Source organism: Psammomys obesus, unplaced genomic scaffold (genome assembly GCF_907164565.1).
Source record: "Psammomys obesus unplaced genomic scaffold, mPsaObe1.curated_primary_1811, whole genome shotgun sequence".
Taxonomy (NCBI): Eukaryota; Metazoa; Chordata; class Mammalia; order Rodentia; family Muridae; genus Psammomys; species Psammomys obesus.
This window is the reverse complement of record NW_026595981.1, coordinates 3,447,653-3,466,718: the sequence shown is the minus strand read 5'-3', so window position 1 is coordinate 3,466,718 and position 19,066 is coordinate 3,447,653. Positions and strand designations below refer to the sequence as shown.

At 39.2% G+C, this 19,066-nt stretch overlaps 1 protein-coding gene across 1 annotated transcript in view; it reads right to left on the bottom strand.

Annotated features, from left to right (window-relative positions):
- Window positions 1–1,841: 1,841 nt before the first annotated feature.
- Nufip2 (nuclear FMR1 interacting protein 2) overlaps window positions 1,842–19,066 on the bottom strand; it is an 18,893-nt gene continuing 1,668 nt past the window's right edge. The window contains exons 2-4 of the mRNA XM_055619817.1: window positions 13,400–15,118; window positions 6,506–6,538; window positions 1,842–3,177 (exon numbers count right to left, since the gene is read on the bottom strand). Coding sequence (XP_055475792.1) covers window positions 3,125–3,177; window positions 6,506–6,538; window positions 13,400–15,118 — 1,805 coding nt within the window. The 3' untranslated portion in view covers window positions 1,842–3,124. The remainder of the gene's footprint in view (window positions 3,178–6,505; window positions 6,539–13,399; window positions 15,119–19,066) is intronic.

Here is a 19,066-nt window from a genome sequence, read left to right as displayed (position 1 = left end):
CACACACACACACACACACACACACACACACACACACACACACACACCCTTTTCAGTCTTTTAAATGGAGGGATGTTAAAAATCCCCTCTAGACTGTATTTGGTTTATGCTACAGTACTAATACTCTGAGTTGAAGGAAAATATACAACAACATACTGTTATTTAGATGTGCTAAATTAATCACAGCTGATGTTTCTTTAGAAGCTTACACAAAGATAATCAGCAAACAGATGAACTTGTCAGACTTGTTTTAATAAGTGCTCTGTAAGGAACTGTGTGAGGACCCAAGGAGAAAGACTGAGACAAGTATCAAACAGCACAAAAGATGTCTGCCCCAAAGTCCTGCCTGTACTGAGGCAATCACCTCCGTTAACCCAATGTCCAAAAAATACTGACAGTTACTGGTGGGTCACTAGGGACCCCAGAAAGTTAAGAGACATTTCTAACTACTATGTATATATATACCTCTAACCATATTATCAAGAAAATTTCAGTGGAGAAATCAAAGTGAAATGTTGCATTGTTTCATTTAGAAGTGAGACTCAACACCTTTGGACAGAGAAGAAGTACATTCTCTTTAGCTTCTCTGCACAGAGGCCTGAAGGATATGGAAAAGGAATTATGAAAGTGAAGGCCTTTAAAGGTACTATTACATCTAGGTTAAAAGCCCAATTCAGGAAACTGGATTTTTCTGTTTTCAGTTTGTTCATTCAACCTTGTATGCCACAAACCAAGGAAGGTTTTTTTTTTTTCCTTTTTATCTTTTTTTTTCTTTCTTGTGATTTGTGCAACAGAACTTTAAAATTTCAGGCAAGCAAAATGGGCATTAAAAAAAGATAGGGGTAGGGATTTGGCCCTAAGGCGACAAGTGGTTACACAAGGCAATTAAACACAAAGCAGAACTTTAAAACCTATAAAACAAACTGGAGCCTTTCTTTAATCAAGCATTTTTTTTAAACTTTTTGAAAATTTTTATTAAAAAAAAAAAAAAAAAAAAAAAACACAAAACACAGACTTTTTTCAGTTCAGTATGTGGCGTGTTGCAATTTCCAGTTTGTTCAATGCTTTAAAGCTCAAGGATGCCTCACTGATGTACACAGGGCTGAAGCATCGTAGCTTTTGGCAAGCAGGCAGGAGACTCAACAACCAAAAAAATAAAATAAAATAAAATAAAATAAAATAGGAACAAGCGACTAAATGCAGGGCACGTTTGTAAACATATTATACATTTGAAAATTACAATATCAGTAAAAGTGATACAGTTTACAGGTGAAATGAGACTATCTGAAACTGGCCTACCACAAGTTTCTGAACCTGGGCTGATACAATAAGTTATTATATATATTATGTATAAAAGGTTTTGTTTACATCAAGTGGAATTGGCAATCCATGCTTATACTTAAAAAAAAAAAAAAAAAAAAAAACTAAGCAGGGCAGAAATCCAGACTAAAAAGTATTTTTCTCTGTGGTAAATCAAATAGCTTCTTTCATGAACTATTTGTTAAAAACCTGAAATTAACAAAACCAAAAAAATCCATCCACACTACAATCGCTCAAAACTGGACATTTCTTATAAAACAATTAAGAGTAAAAAGCAACTACTTTCTCCCCATGTCCAGGGGATACAGTCTGCCTGTTAGAAGACGGCAACTCTATAAAGGCCCTGCTATTTGAACTTGTATTTGACAAACATGGACACACTAACTTCTCTGTATGTGTTATGTGTGTGATGATGGCTACATCAGGTCAGAGAACTTGTTATGCCACTAACATCACCCAGTCTTAAATTGGACCCTTAATCTCTCTCTCTCTCTCTCTCTCTCTCTCTCTCTCTCGCTCTCTCTCACTCACACACACACACACACAAATTTTAGCATGCTATACACAGGCTGCAGCGCAACAGAATGGTAATACGATAAGACAGGGCTAGTGGTCTTTTCTGCCCGTAACAAAATTTCCAGACCTTCACATTATTTTCCTAAAAAAACCCATCTTGCTCTAATGATAGTATAATTAGAAGCTAATAAGCTCAGAAGTAGAATTTGCCTGAACACAAGCAGTGTTTATTACCTCCTCGCTGGCTAAAAACAAACATTTTTTCATGAACTTTTTATCTTTTTAGATTTTGCTGAGAAACTGAAATTAAAAGAATTTACAAAAAGGTACGTAAGTTTCTCTTAAATGTTTGATGGAAAACAAGAGTACACACTTAGTGTTAGTGACAGAGAGCAAGTCTGAGCACCTACAGCAGAAAAGCAGAATATATTTTTGCTCCCAGTTACACAATTACAAGGGTAATTATCAGCCAATTACTTGTTCTGCAACTTTTCTTTAAATGACACTCAGATTCTTCAGCTGTTAAAAGTCAAACATGTAGCCAAAGTTAACTATGTACCCACAAACAGGATTGTAGCACTTCAATGCCCCCCTCTGTCCCTACCCCACAAAAAGTAAAAAGGAATTATTTCAAACACCCCACATAGGCTGCACAACTCTTGGCAAGACATGCAAATCATTGGATTAAGAACAAAACAAAACAGAAAAACAAACAACAAAAAACACCCCTGCAAACTTCAAGGCATTTATCCAGCATTCTTGCAGGGCTCAAAATAAAACTAAAAGATCAAGGGTGGAGTAGGGGGAAATGTTGAATCATTCTGGTTCCCCGTGATTAGTGTATCACTTTAGTCACAGAACAAGGTACAGATACCTAGTAAGTGGATTTGCCTTTCCAGTGGGTCATTTGTTGCCCAAGTCGATGACAGCAGGAACTTTAGAACCACGCTTGTTTTAAGTCTGTATTCATTAATCATTTGCATTCACACTTAAAAACAAAAACAAAATAATAAAGGAAAAAACTATTCGGTACCGGAGATTAAATAACCATGTGTAGTCTCTTGAAATAAATTTGATTCCTTAAGAAGTCTAATTACTTTCAGTTGCCTTTTTTTTAAATAACTATATATATATATGTATATATATATATATATTTGTATATATTATCCTGTGATTCTACTTATGGTTCCTCTGCTGCGTTGAAGATCTAGGAGCATAAAAGCCTTTTGTCCCCCATGAACGGTGGCTCTAATGCTGCAGAAAGGTTACAAATAGGCAGTCTGGTCCTTCATTGATCTGGACTATCCATGGCTTCATTGTAAGTGATTATCCTTTTGGGATCTAGAGGCAAAGTGAAAAAGTAAACTAATTAAACAAAATCAAAACAAAACCCAGCAATTGCCCCAGAAACATCTTTTTAAATTGCTACCCTTCTGATTAAAACATATTTAAAGGCCATTTCTTTTCAGTATTATCCCAAGTGTGATCCAGTTTCAATAGCCATTCAGCATTCCCAATAAATTCCCAACAACAGTGTCTACCACCCACTAAGGGATAAGTTCATTTAATGAGTTATCCATACGATTTAACTGATTACAAAAGTAGTAAACATGAAAGCATGAAAAAGGAATCTTACCCACAAATAATTTAATAGTAACAAATTCTTGAGCTTTTTTTTTTTTTAGCAAGAAAATACTTTTCATTTTTAAACAAGGTCTCATGTGATCCAACTGGCCTTAAAACTTAAAACTTGCCATGCAGCTGACTTTGAACTCCTGGGTCCTTTATGTCTTCCTGCCAGGTGCTGCATGTGCCATCGTGCCCCAGCCTAAATTCTCTATTTTAACCAGAATAGGATGTTTAACAAGGAATGGCTCAAGTAAAATCTAGCATCAAAGAGTTCATGTTAATAATTCACTACAACACAATAATCTGTTTAGTCTCTTATCACTTATTTACTCCTTAATTCCCACATTATCACCATCTTCTTTCTCAGCAAACATAAAAGTAGGCCTCAAGATGCCTAGGCACATGCCTAGAATATAAACACCCCATCACCAAAAAGAAATCTTTGTAAATATCAAAACTTGCCTGGACAAAGACTACAAGGCAACTTGGTTTTTTTTTTTTTTTTTTTAAGACAGGGTTTCTCTGTATAGCACTGCCTGTCCTGAGCTTTGTAGACCAGGCTGGCCTCAAACTCAGAGATCCTCTTGCCTTTGCCTTCCCAAGTGCTGGGATTGAAGGTGAGCACCACCAGATCCAGCCACAGCTCTAATGTTATTCTAATTTTTTTACTCCCTTCTACAGAGATCATTAAAATTGTTTTACATTAAGTATTTATGTTTATGTTCATGGGTAGAGTACAACATTTCGGAGTTAGTTCTCTCCTCCTGGCCACCATTCCATGGTTTTTGGGAGTTAAACTCACATTGCAAGGTTTGGCAGTAGGCATCTTTACCTGCTGAACCATCTAATCAGTAAAGTCTATTTTTTATTATTATTTTTATTTATTATTATTATTATTATTATTATTATTATTATTATTATTATTATTACAGCCTGGCTAGCCTTAATCTCAGACACTGGTCTGACTCTGCTGGGATTAAAGGTATGTAATACTACCAATACCAAATCTATAAAGAGAGCAATTCTTTTTTCTTTCCTGACACAGGGTTTCTCTGAGTATCTTTGGCTGTTGGGGATTCAGTCTGTAGACCAGGCTGGCCTCAAATTCAAAGATCCACCTGCTTCTGCCTCCCTGTTAAAGGCGTGTGCCTTCACACCCAGCTAAGAAACCAATTCCTAGGTGTTTGCTAATTATCTTTAAGCCATGGCTGTATGAAACAAGACTTGATCCTTGGACATAAAAAGGTAGAGTAGCTATGATGCCTAAGAACTACTACAGCCAGGAATGGCATGGTAACCATGATGAAGTAGTGGCACACACACCTTGGAAATAACCAACAAGACTTGAAACCCATTCAACAAAAGGGAAAACATTCTTGGTCCTGGAAATCTAACCCAATACCTATGGCTAGTAAAATCATGGATCTTGAATAAGAACATACAAGCACTACTTCATTAATCAAGCATAATCCTAACTACACTCTACATATTTATTCTTATAGGGGATAGTCTTCACCCCACATCATGGAAACTTCAACACATGAAGACCATTAAAGAAAACCACAATCAATCAAAATGCAGAGTTGTGGAGTCCAGGCTCAATGAACGCATCTAAAAATCTCCTGCACCTAAGGTTTAGAGAATATTGCACTTATTTACTCCTTAAAGAGGGTAGCAAAGATTATCAAGAACCAGGTCAGAGAATGCACTGTGAGATCCTCTCCTAGGAATGTCTAAAAGCTACACCATTTAAGTCTCAACAACATGATTGCCTAAATGTGAGCTGAATAAGGACAACAATAGACACAGGTGCTAAAGTAAATGAGAAAGTCCAGGAGCTTCAATCTTACATAAAGAACTACAGGCAACTAAGAAACGTGAGAGCTGAGAGTGTCTTCCCCACTGATTATCCAATACATCCAATACCGAATGATCGGCCCTGAAAACATATACATACAAATAACATTATATACATGAAACAAAAAATGAAGAGACTATGAACTTGAAATCAATCAAGGGGGCATAAGAAGGTTTGGAGGAGTAGTATAATTGGTTCAATCATAACTTCAATACTAAAGGAAAAAAAAATAAAAATAGAGAACAATGTTAGGAATCAAGAATTTGTCACTTTCTAGCCCATCTGTGAGCTGAAACTTCCTGACATGTATTCACCAGGCATTGCAGTTAGGGTCTACTAGGACTCAATGATCACTCTCCCGACAAGCTCTAAATCTATTCTATACCTATTGTTTTAGTTTAAAATTCCTAAAGAAGACAACATGTAGACTGAACACCCAGTCCCTGTCCTACCTGTCAGCTCTTGGTTATGGAGGAGGATAAAATGAATTTGCTATTATTTATATTTCCAAACACCATGCCAGAGAACGCACATTCGAGAAAATGTTTCTCTAACACTGATTATTTTCCCAAACCATGAATTTTAGTTCTTAGGCTGTCATCCCCTTTTCTATCATACAAATACAGGCAGAATGCATAAAGGTAAAAACATTTGTTTTCTCAGTTAGAAATTTATATTTGGAAGAAAGAGGGAGGAACTGTACTAGGGGTTGTACCCAAGGCATATATTAATCATGAGCTCTATCACTAAGTCTAAAACTCTTAGCCTCTGCGAGTGTGGGAGCACCTTTAATCGCAGTACTCAGGCGGCAGAGGCAGTTCAAGGCCAGCTTGGTCTACAAATTAAGTTCCAGGATAACCAGAGCCACACAGAAAAACCCTGTCTTGAAAAAAACCAAACATTCAGAATTGAAAAACCTGTTCTACAAGAAGAGTTTCCACTTTCCCTGCAACACTGTAGCCCAGGATAGCCTTGAACTTAAAAGCCTGATTCTTTAAGGAGCTGGGATTTCAAGTCACTAAGTCTCATTCTTAGCAGTCTTGGTAAGGCAATTACTGTCTGACAAGCAGTTAATATATAGAGCATGTTCATTGGGTAGGCCATGATTCTAATTATCCTCACTAAAACAAATGTCATGATTTTTTATTTTTGTTAACATTTCAAATAATTAACCATTCTTACCTTGCTTCTGCAAATTCCATATAGATTCCATTTCTATAAGAGAGAAAAAATAATAATTTTATACATCATGCTTCAATGAATGCTGTGTAAAGCTCTGCTTTTACACTTACAATGTTATACTTTTCTTTATACATCTGAAAAACCTAGACTGCTACTGCTGGGATAAAGGTAGTAGGGCTGACTGACAACAGTACAGCTATATGCAACACAAAGCTTTAAACAGTATATAGATTATGTACATGCTGATTATGAAAAATCAATCACTGGGCTGGCAGGATTGCTTCCTGCCAAGCCTAATGTCTGTCTCAAGTTCGATCCCTGGTAGATGATGGTATTCATCGACTTCCACACGAGGTGGGACATGTTTCTAAGTACATGTGTATATACACCACACACACACACACACACACACACACACAGCCACTTATGCAAAACTGACTTCTGTGTTTACAAATAGCAAAGATATGCTAAAGATATGTAAAGTCTACATATATATATTTTAGAAAGATTTGTTTATTTGTTATGTATGCAGTGTTCTGCCAGCATGTACACCTGCACAGCAGAAGAGGGCACCAGATCTTATTACAGTTGGTTGTGAGCCACCATGTAGTTGCTGGGAATTGAACACAGAACTTTTGGAAGAACATTCAGTGCTCTTAACTTCTGAGCCATCTCTCCCGCCCAAGTCTACATATATTAATGTTATTTCTCACCTCACTGTTACTATTCCTACTTACTGGGCAGCCTACCTCTCAGTGGGGTAGTCAAGTCTCCTCAACACAACATTCATCCTATTTAATAAACTTGTGGTTATGACCCCTAGACAACACCTAAGTCCACAGGCCAAAATGCCAACCCACACCCTATTTGTTTACAGAATCATCATTTGCTCCAATTTCTTTCAAACTTACATGTTTCCTTTGACATCTTACAGCAAGGGCATGAACATGTCTAAACCATAGTGAGAGCAAGCAGTGAGAACCAGCTTTGTACACAGGCTTCACAATGGACATCCTAAATGAGTAAGACATAGAGTCTATAATACAAAACACCCTAAGTAGTCCCTGAAAGTAGAGATGAAACCAAACTATTCAGAAAAAAGGGATGAGCCACCACAAAAACAAGACAGTACTTTTCTAATGCCCAAAGACAAAAAGGTTATTTTGCACTATAGAACTAGATCTCCTAGCTAGTTTCACTTATCATTAAGCAGTCTGTTTATGTAGGATTCAGTAGGGTACAAACTTAAAGAAATGACCAGTACAGTTCTAAAAAATTCTTATTGTAAACACAGAGGCTGAGAATTATGTTAACTACATTTTCCCCACAAGATCAAAGATACAACAGAAGTTGTTTTACTTAGAGGTATGAAGGGTGCAAAGGGTCTTTCTGTGTAGCCCTGGATGTCCTAGAATTCACTATGGAAACAAGGCTGGCTTTGAAGCTCTGTTATAAAATTAAAGATATCACACCTGTAATAAACCAAACTTGGAAAATGAATTAACTGATTGCTATTTGAGTTTATGGCCTTCAAGTCCTGGGCAGATGTCTCTCTAGAGAAGCAAGAAGCCATATATCCAGGCATGGTTTTTAAGTAGAAGCTTAACAATTTGAGGCCAGCCTAAGTATACAACAAAACCTGATTTCAACACCCCATCACCACAAAAAAAAAAAAAAAAAAAAAAAAAGCCTGAGTCAAGTTTATAGATAGCAAACATTATGACAAGAATATACTTCAGCCAGGGCTATACAGTAAGATACTGTCTCAAAGAAAGATAAAGCTTATTTCTGTGAATTCCTTCCAAGTGATCTTTCAAACCAGTATCATTGTGAATTTATGATCACTGTGCTAATAAGGCAGATATAAGAAATCAAGGAGCCACTATAGCTTCTAAACAGAAAAATCATTGGGACTCTATTAATTATTTACTATACCTAGCCTTACATCTCTTGTACTATACAGAAAAGCACTTTTCCAAATACAGGAAATTGAATCAAGGATTCAATCAAGTCAATGTATATATTAAAAAAAAAATGCTGGAGGCTTATGTTAATAAGATTCCTAAATGTTATAGGCATACATGGACAAGCTAAACAGAAATTCTTAGCATATGTTAGCGAAGAATGTTAATATCTGGACTTGTAAGAACACATACATAAACTATATACCGCTCGCCCTGGAGAAATGAGGCAAGAGGTGGAGGAGCTTATTTTTACCATGGCTCTGTTCATATTCCCTACCACTTTAGAGCTAAAGGCTGAAAAGAAGGACTCAGTTTTCGATCACTGAGCTAAATCCATACATAAACCCTATACAATTCTGACTCTAAACTGGAGAGGGTTACAAAATTTTTACAGTACTGTATACATTGCAGTTCATTTTAGATGTCTGTAACACTGATTCTTTGAACTTCTACTTAATGTAAATGAATGTCTTTGGTTTCTCTGCATAACTCTGGGATCAAAGTATGTGTGCCATCACATCCAGCAACATTTTTATTATGAATCTTTATTTTTTTTATTAAACATTGAGGCAGGGTTTCACTATGTACCCTGACAGGCCTCTAAATTAATATAGTCAAGATGGACTTGAACTGGTCAGACTACCCTTGAACTATTTTAGGCCCAAGAGCTGAGTTGACCAGTCTTCCTTATAAATTTTACAAACCATCACAACCTTACCTCATTATGCCCAATTTCCAAAATCAGTTCCCTTATGCCTTTCCCCAATTTACAAAGGTTTTTTCCAAAGTTTGATCATTCACATGATTATAAATACAAAAGACTCCCTTCACTAGAAATAGCTGACACTACTCTATCATGGTACGAAGATAAATTTGTGGTGCCAGGGAATGAAGGTCTTATCCATGCATGCTAAGCAAGCCCTAACCAAGCATTCTTTCTCTCTTTCAGATAGATTTTAGGTGTCACAAGGCAGAGTCTTATGAACTTTAATCGAACTCCCAATCTTGCTTCCCACGTGCTAGGATTACAAACTTCCAATCAAATTGGGTTTTCAATAAAATGTTTTTTCCTTTTATTCTTTTTTTTAAAGTCTCTCTCTATACAACCCTAGCTGTCTAGGAACTAGATTAGGCTGGCAGAGTGCTAAGATAAAAGAGTGACCCACCACACCAGGCTAATGGTAATTTCTTTTTTTTTTAAGATTTATTTATTATGTATGCAGTGTTCTGCTTGCATGTACACCTGCATGCCAGAAGGGGGCACAAGATATCACTACAGATGGTTGTGAGTCACCATGTGGTTGCTAGGAATTAAACTCAGGTCCTCTGGAAGAACAAGCAGTGTTCTTTTTAACCTCTGACCCATCTCTCCAGCCCCTAATGGTCATTTCTTAAGCAAAAAATTCGTGGCACAATGTATACGTAATGAAGAGCTAAGAGAAAAATGCCAAACCTGGACTGTAATTCCCATCAACTCCTTAATGTGTTGTCATTTTATATCTTTAACTGAAACGAACATTTTCATTAAAAAAAAAAAAAAAATCAGGAGTATTGAGACTGTAAGATATTAATGTTAAATTAAAATACCCTCCTACCTAATATTTCTAAATTAAATTGGTGAACAGTCTATTTTTGAAGCTACAGGTAATGCACAGAACTCCCAACCCCAATTTGGTGTTTTTTTCAAGAACAGGTTTCTCTGTGTATTCTTGGCTGTCCTGGACTTGCTTTGTAGACCAGACTGGCCTTGAACTTACAGAGATCCACCTGCATCCCGACGTGCTGGGAGTGCCACCATGCCTGGCTTTAGAACTTTCTAAGCCTAACTTACTAATTACAACAACAGATGTTGAGTAGACCCAAACACTAATGCTATATATAATACAGGCAGTTACTCTTGATAGTCCAGTTAAGCACAAATGATTCTCCTTTTCAAGTTTAAGAAACTTTTAAAAAACTAAAAGCCGGTTAATTAAAAATTAACCCTTGCTGCTCTTCCAAAGGGCTGCAGTTTGGTCATTAGCTCCCTCACAGAGGGACTCACAACTATCTGTAACTCCCTATTTTCAAAATACTGATTCAAATAGAAAAACCAGTAGACCAATGAACCACTACTGAACAACCTATATTTAGTAGCAACTCAAATAACTTGCCCTCCTGGAACCTTAATGAGTTATTATCTGCTTAGTTCTATTCCCATCAGTTTTACTAATGCCTGACTGCAAAATTCAAGCTTAATACACTCTACTAAAGACAATAACTGAAATCATGAAGAATGGCATTTAGGTATCTATAAATTCTACATTAAAAAAAAATTAAAGCTGCCAAGCACAGTGGTGCACACCTGTAATCTCAGCCTAATCTACAAAATGAGTTCAGAACAGCAAAGCTACACAGAAATCTTGTCATGGAAAAAAAAATAAAAGCTAAGCTGTGGTGGAACACACCTTTAATCCCAGCATGTGAGAGGCAGAAGCACTGTATGTCCAACCTTGGTCAACACAGGGAGATTCTGTCTCAAAAACGAAAAAATTATGGCTGAAGATATACCTCCGTGGCAACAAGCCACCTAGCAAGTACAAGACCTGGGTATAAACTCCAGCATTAGCCCCCATCAAAAAAAAAAAAAAAAAAAAAAAGAGGGAAAGAAATTTTTTTTGCAGGGATAGCCTAGGCAATGTGAGATCCCTAGCTCTAAGAAACAAACACCACACACAAAAACCTACCAACCACCTAACAGAACAAGATCATCTCAATGTCTTAGGCTCAAAATTATCACAAACTACAAGATACTGATTTTCAACAGGAGGCCCTAGAGAGCAGATGACACAGAAAATGACACCAAAACTACCCAACTATCCTGGCAGATAACATATATAATTAAACACACCTTAAAAGACTAATAAGCATTTCTCTTTTGCTCTACTTTCAGCTTCTAAACTTTTATTTCCAAGGAGACCTGGAAAACAAGTCAAAATAATCTTTACCTGTTAAGATTCCTTAAAAAAGATGTCACCAGGATTGGTGGGGTATGCCTTTAAATAAAAACCTTAGTCAATCCCAGACTCCCCACTTCTCCTCAAATGTTTTGAGACAAGGTCTGTCTCTCCTTTGTAATCCTAGCTGTCCTGGAAGTTGCTATTCAGATCTCTGAATTCAGATTCCTGCAAGGGATTAGGTGCACCACCACACCCAACTTCCTATTTTTTTTTTTTTAAGTAGGAAACAAATATTTTCAAAAGTACATGTTTATAAAAGCACAGTCTTTCAGTTTGTAGTTCAAGAAAGGCAACTAGTGAGGGAAATCTTACCAAGGTCCTACCCCTACATGAAGAGCTTCAGGAAATTAATGGACACTGAGATGGAGTACCAGTTTTCTTTAGGATGAGTGCCCCATCCCAAGCAGCCAGCTCTAAACATTTAAGCACATGAACTCAGCATGCTGTATTCTTACATACATGTATGTGTATGTGTAAAACAATAATTAAAGAGACTGTGAATTTGGTGAGGACACAGGGTAAGTTGGGAGAGGAAGAGGGGTGAGGTAAAAACGCTGAGAAAACACAGTACTCATGAGCACCTCCTCTTGCAGAGGCCCCAAGTTAGATTCCTAGAATCCACACTGACAATTCATAACTGACTAGAATTCCACCTCCAGGAGATCAGATATACTCTTTGCACTCTAAAGCTCATGTACCAACATAGACAAACACATACAAACTCTTGGGAAAAAAAAAAAAACTGGGCTGGAAGTATAGATCAGTGATTAAGAATACTTACTGCTCTTCTAACTGTGGTTCCCAGCCATGTGTGGTGGCTCACAACCATCTCAACTCCAGATCCAGAGGATCTGACACCTTCTACAATTCACGGGCACCAGGCACTGGTGTGGTGCAGACACAAAAGCAGACCAATATTCAAATACATAACTACCTTTTTAATAAAGAAATAAGTCACATCGGGCACAGTGGCATCTCAGTGATTTCAAGGCCAGTCTGGTCTACAGGAATCCGAGACAGGCTCAACTACAAGAAATCTTGTCTCGAAAAACCAAAGATAGACAGCTAGACACAGATATGAATAAATTATGTTCACTGATGTTTTTAACAATAGAAGCAGAAACTAGCTGAGAGGACAGAAGTAAAATGGTTTCACCTGGTGTAACAGAACAGGCCTTTAATCCTAGCACTCAGGGATCAGAGGCAGGCAGAGGCTACACACAAAGAAATCCTGTCTTCTCACACACTCACTCACACTGACACACACACAAACGCTGGACCTGGTCTTTACAAGCCTGATCAATCCATGTGCCTGTCTGTTTCCCTGAATTACTTTAGTAAACCACTTGGTACCTTCTAAAGGAGAAAAATTTGACACTCCATGAAATGCTGTGCTAATTAAGTAGTATATATATACTTCATAAGAAGCAGAGAGGGAGGCCACATTTAGTGGTGCATACCTCAACTCTCAGGAGCACCTAGAATATAGACAATCAAGATTTGACTATCACTTAAAAAAACTTACAAGCCTTTGAGAAAATATATATATGGTAGCATACACTTGCAATCCCAGCACTTGTATGAAGAATTCAAGGCCAGCCTGACTATGAGACCCTGTTTTAAAAACCTAACAAAATACATAAGGTTATGCCTTTAAGTGTCCCATTTCCACATGAAACCTCTTTAACTAGTGGTCAATTCTACCTCTCTTCATCATTTTATGTTGTGAAACTACATTCCTCTAAACTATATTATTTCCAAAGACCTTGAATCAAGAAAGTGATACTTATCCGGTCATTAATATCATAGGACTTCAAATATACAACCATTAGTACACACACACACACAAAACCAGCCCATCAGATTCTTTGAAAAAGGGGTTACCTTACAAAGTGAATAAAGTGTAATTAAAAAAAAGAAAAAGGAGTTACCTTTAGTGTGATATAGAATAGCAGCCCTCAGGTCAAAAGAACCCCAGCTATCATTCCGTTCTAGGCCTCTCTGGTATCTCTGTTCTTTGGCGGAGCCTAACAAAGTGTTCGTTGGAGAGGCCATAGGATTTTGATTTTCTATTTCGTAGTCCTTTGAGAGAAACACTAAAGCACCTTGACTACTGGTGTCTGCTTTTTGCAGGTCACCTATATGACTGGGTTCCAAGGATAAGGCTCCACTCTCAGTAGTCCCAGATTTTAGAATGTTACCCAGAACTTGAGGACTAGTCCGTTTTTCCAGCTCATAAGCCTTGGGAAACACAGGATGCTCTGTTCCTGAGGGAATTATTTCAGCACCCTGTGAAACCAAAGTGGCAGGATATTCTCCTTGAAATGTCACTTCCATCACTTTATGATCCGTTGACTTTCCAGTAACAGTCTCCGGGCCAGCACTGGGCTCATTTATAAATGATAAACCCCATTGATTCTGGAAGATATCCCCCAGGTTTTGCTGATCTGTCTGAGAGGGCAGATCTACTTGTGCTGTGCTTAACAGCACCGTTTGCATATTTGAAGGGTAGATAAAAAGGCTAGACTTAATTTGTTCAACAGCTGCTGAAGTCAGACTCATGTCCTGCAGAACTGAATCAGTCCCAGTAGAGATGGGTGTTAAAGTATTAGCAGCAGTAGTTAGCAGTGGCTGACCCCCAGATGGATACATGCTTCCATCAGTTCCTGCTAAAACAGGCCCATTAGAAAAATTGGCAGAAGTAACAGATTTCAGAGCTGACATGGGGACCTGGGATAACCGACTTGAAGACTGGGTCTGAGTTTCCCCAGTAGATGATGAAGAGGATGAAGATGAAGATGGTGACACAGACGAGTTCTGTACAGTTTTGTTGAGGTTTTCTTTAACTTTGCTTGCATAACTTATTTTAGGAACTATTTTAGCACTGCTATTGTCCACTGGAAAAACTGGGGGTGGTTTAAACAAGGTCCATGAGTCCTCTTTGGAGGCAGCAGCTGAGGCATGCTTTCCTTTAGGCCGATCATCAAACTTTTTGCTGCTCAAACCAGGTTTAATATCTGAACTTTTACGAAGCATGTCACCCATAGCAGGTTTTCCACGACTTGCTCCTCCAGGTCCAGTTTCATACTTCCAAATAGGCTTCGAACCATCTACTCGAGTTCCCTTTTGTTCACTATAGTCAGGCTTTAAAGTTTCAAGTCCCTGTTTTAATGCTGGGACACTAGTCTCTTGCATTATTTTGTCCTGCACTAAATTAAGATTTTCACAACCCTTGGCACTATTGCGCCTGGCTTTCCTTTTTTTAGGAGTGGTGTATCCACTCTCAGATCCGCTACCATCATTATCTGCTCCTTTGCCCATATAACCATTAGTAATATAGCCTGAATTATTCGTTATAACACCATTTGGAATTGCTACAGCGTCAGTCTTATCTACAGCCTGGTTTTCTCCAGATTTATTTTCATAAGACTTCCCATTCTTTTTGTCCATACTATTTTTCTGAATAAAATTCTTGGTTTTAATTCCTGCTTTTCCGAAGGTGCTGGTCTTTACAGTCTGCTTCAGGCTAGTGTCTACAACTTGTTGGTTGCCATTGAGGACCCTGGAAATAGGGTTAGTAGTTTCATCAGAACTGAGGTTCTTTAAAGATATTTCTCTTTCTCCGGCATTACCATTTATTTCACCATAGCCTATAGAAAGAAAAAACAAACACAAATAACACACATTTAAATCACAGTAAGTACTTAAGACTGAAAAAGCTTATCTGTAGTAGATACTATGCTGTAGGGTTTGTTCGCATTTCTAAGCAATTTGTCCTCCCCATTTTACAGATTATGACATGGAGTTCTTTGCTAAGCACAGGCAGAACTAGGACACAACTCACATCAGGGCCATCTACTGGACCAGTAGCCAAACTAATTAGAAAATGAACAGGACCTTTCAAGCAGCATGCCACAATACTCTAGATTATCTAAACGGAATAAAACTATACATTATAACAACGAGGCCCATTATAAAAATTTCCTTACAATTAATTAAATTCAATATAAGCCAAGTGTGGTACCTGTCTGTTATTACAGCACATCTGAAAACTGAGGCAAGAGGATTAGACATTTGAAGCCACCCTGAGCTACAGAACAGAACCTTGTCTCAAAACAAACACACATTTATTAGACCAGTGCTACTCTCTGGGCAAAGCCCCAAGTGCTCAGATACAATAAACTAAAAGAAAACTAAGGCTGTGGCCTTTGCCTCCCATGTATGACCACTGAATTCCAATCCCAAGTACTAACCCCCTCCCCAAAGGGGAAATTGAGGGCTGTGCGTGGCTAGTTGCCAGTGTCTATGAGACAAAATTATAAGGCCTGTGGACTTTCCCAAACTAGTCAGATTCAGCCTGACATCAGATCATGAAGTAGCACTAAACTCTGGTCTGTCTAGAACCCACAGCTTTCTACCCCCATGCAAACCTGCTCACAAAACTACAATGAAAAGTATTTGAAACAGGGTTTCTCTGTGTAGCCCTGGCTGTCCTGGGCACTCTGTAGACCAGACTGGCCTCAAACTCAAACTCTGCCTTAAAAAAGTGTACACTGCCACTGCCCTGCATGTAAAAAGAAATACATTCTTTCTTAACTTCCTGTCAAGCATGTAATGTCCAAGGCTCAACCCTTGGTAGTTAGAAAAAAAATTACATATCTTTTGTTGTTTTTCTTGACAGCGTTTCTCTGTGTAGGCTTGGCTGTCTGTCGTGGATTGGTTTTATAGACCAGGCTGGTTTTGAACTCAGTGATATGCCTCCCTCTGCCTCCTGTGTCCTGGGATTACAGTACCATTTTTTCATTTTCTAAAAACTGTAATAAGACAGACTTCCTGTTGCTGAGGGCCAAGCCCAAGGCCTTACTATACTAGGCAAGTGCTCTACCACTAAGCTGCATCTCCTGACCCACATGAAAGCTTTCATGGAGCACATGTGGTGGCCACGCCGTTAAACCTAGCGCTGAGCTAGATGCAGGAGAGCCTGTTAATTCAAAGCCAGCCTAGTCTACAGAATGAATTCCAGGCCATCAGGCTACATAGCAAAACCTTGTAATTAGGCAGGCAGTAATGGCAGACAGCTTTAATCTCAGCACTCAGGAGGCAGAAGCAGAAGGATTTCAGAAGGAGTTCAGCCTGGTCTGCACAGTAAGCTCCAGAACAGCCAAGGCTACAAAAAGTCTGTCTTGACAAAAACAAAAATCCTACCCTGTCTCAAATATTTATTTCCTTATACTATGTGGCATGTTTTCTATAAAAATTTCTTCAAGAAATTTGAGTCAGGCCTGTGCTGCATTCCCTACAATCCTGTCTCAAAGAAGGACGCCAGATCTCACTATAGATGGTTGGGAGCCACCACGTGGGTGCTGGGAACTGAACACAGGACCTTTGGAAGAGCAGACCGTGCTCTCAACCTGAGCCATCTCTCCAGCCCTCCTGTTTCAAAAACATTAGGAATGGGGAGACCTAAAGAGTCTCAATAGATTTATCCTTGTGAAACTCTGGACCCAAGACAACAAAGACAAGAACTACCTCAATCTAATATCTCAGTAAGTTAGTATCTACATCTTCTGGCTTATTATTAGATTATTTTACATACTTCAACTAAAGGTGGACAATGTTACATGCAATATCAGTAACAATATTGATGTTCAAACCAAGTTGAACCAAACTTGAACAATTCTACCTAAGATTTCTAGTGGCTCAAATACCAGAAATCACTCATGGAAAAAGCAGCTAGAAAATGGTGGCCCACACTACCTCCAGCTTCTCTAGAGAGTGAGGCACCAGAGTTACAAATTAAACTATAAAGGGCCAAGTCTGTAGCTCAGTGGTAGACAGGCCCTTCCTAATATAACCAGGATCCTAGGTTAAATCCCAAGTTTGCAAAATAAAACAATGAAACCACTATGCAGCTTTTAAGTTTTAATGACAAAAAGTTTTCTCACTTATCTACATAATAATTTTCTCCCTGTGGCCTTCCTTGGTATGAAAAGCATCTTTTAAAGCTTAGATATTTAAGAATGTGAAAACAGTAGTTATTACAGAAATTACAGAATTCCTAACGCTTTTATTATTTAGGGCTGCCATGCTGACTCCACTTCAAATAGACTCAGCAAAATTTGAGTTCTGATAAATCTGGCTTTTGGATTTGACACTAAAATTATTTAACAATTTAGTCTTCTCTCATGCCCTCTTCTGGATCCAGAAAACCAGTTTCTCATAGATTTGGGAGTAATGGGTCAATACCCACAAGTATATCCCAAACATATTCTACTTTTCTTAATTAGCACTGTACACAATAATCCAACAACCCTGTGTGACTACAACCTCACAGTAATGGTCTCTCAATTTCCTAAACCCAGTTTCCCTCCTTATTCTTCATCCTCCAATGGTTCTGCAACTCTATGGAGAAAGGAGTCCTGTGTGGAATAGGCAAACCTCAAAAACATAAATTTTAAATCTAAACAGTACCAGTACTTGACAACCTTAATACTGTCTCACCTTCTGAAAGCCAAAATTAGTGCAGTTCTAAGTTTCCAGACTGCTGTCCTTACCATTACACACTCATACTGCACCCTATCATCAGTCCCTACCACCCTACAAAAGAAACCCATCAGGTCTTCAAAGTCATTGTCTACAGTTAAGTTTTTCACTAGTCAGTGACAGCATAAGCTTAACATTTTAAGCATTCCCTCTTCTCTTCAGTTTATGAACAATTTCAATTTGTGACTATATAAACTTTGATGCTTATTTTTTTAAGTATTTTCTCAAGACCTTTACATTTACTTTGTTATGCATGACTTTCTATCACCTAAAACTCAATTTGGAGACTGACACTGGTTTTAAATGGTCCCAAACACCTTTCACTTTAATACCACGAGAAGGACTTGTCCAAGATCAGAGGGTGGTGACATAGCCTCAAGACAACCCACTTCCAGCTCATCGTTAAATTAAGAGGGAACCAAAAGCTGGCCCTGGGTTGCCCATCCAAATCCTGTAATTGATCAATCCCTCCCACAAAGTCACCACCCAAGCTCAAAACTTTGGGTGCTGAGTGGAAAACGAATGAACACAGCCTGAGAGGCTGTTTTTCCTTTTTTTGGTAGGAAATGCGCTGCTGTAATGAAAAAGGCCTAAGTGAAAAAGCCTCTGAGGCGGAGTCGTGAGCGAACCTGGCAGGAGATGAGATTCCTGTGGCAGAGAAACTCGTGACCCGGGAGCTGGGTTCCCGCTGGGTACCCCACCCGGCCTCAGGCGCCGCCTCCACCCACTATGAAGCCCCTCGCCCGCCGCGGCCTCCGCCCGGGCCGCCTTCCCCCTCAAGCTCCTCTCCGAGGCCGGCTCCCCGCCCGCCCCGCCGCCCGCCGCGCCCGGGAGCGGGAAACCCGGCGGCCGGCGCGCGGGTCCACGGGGCAGGCCGCTCCCCTCGTGGCCGCGGCCCTCCCCCACCCCAACCGCCCCCGCCCCTCACCCCAGGGACCCGCCCGGGGCCGCGCGGCCGCCACCGGGTTACACAACCCGGCGCCGGGCGGGGGGAGGGGCGGCGGGCGGCGGCCGCCCGCAGTGCGGGGGACCCGGCGCCGGCCACCGAGGGTCCC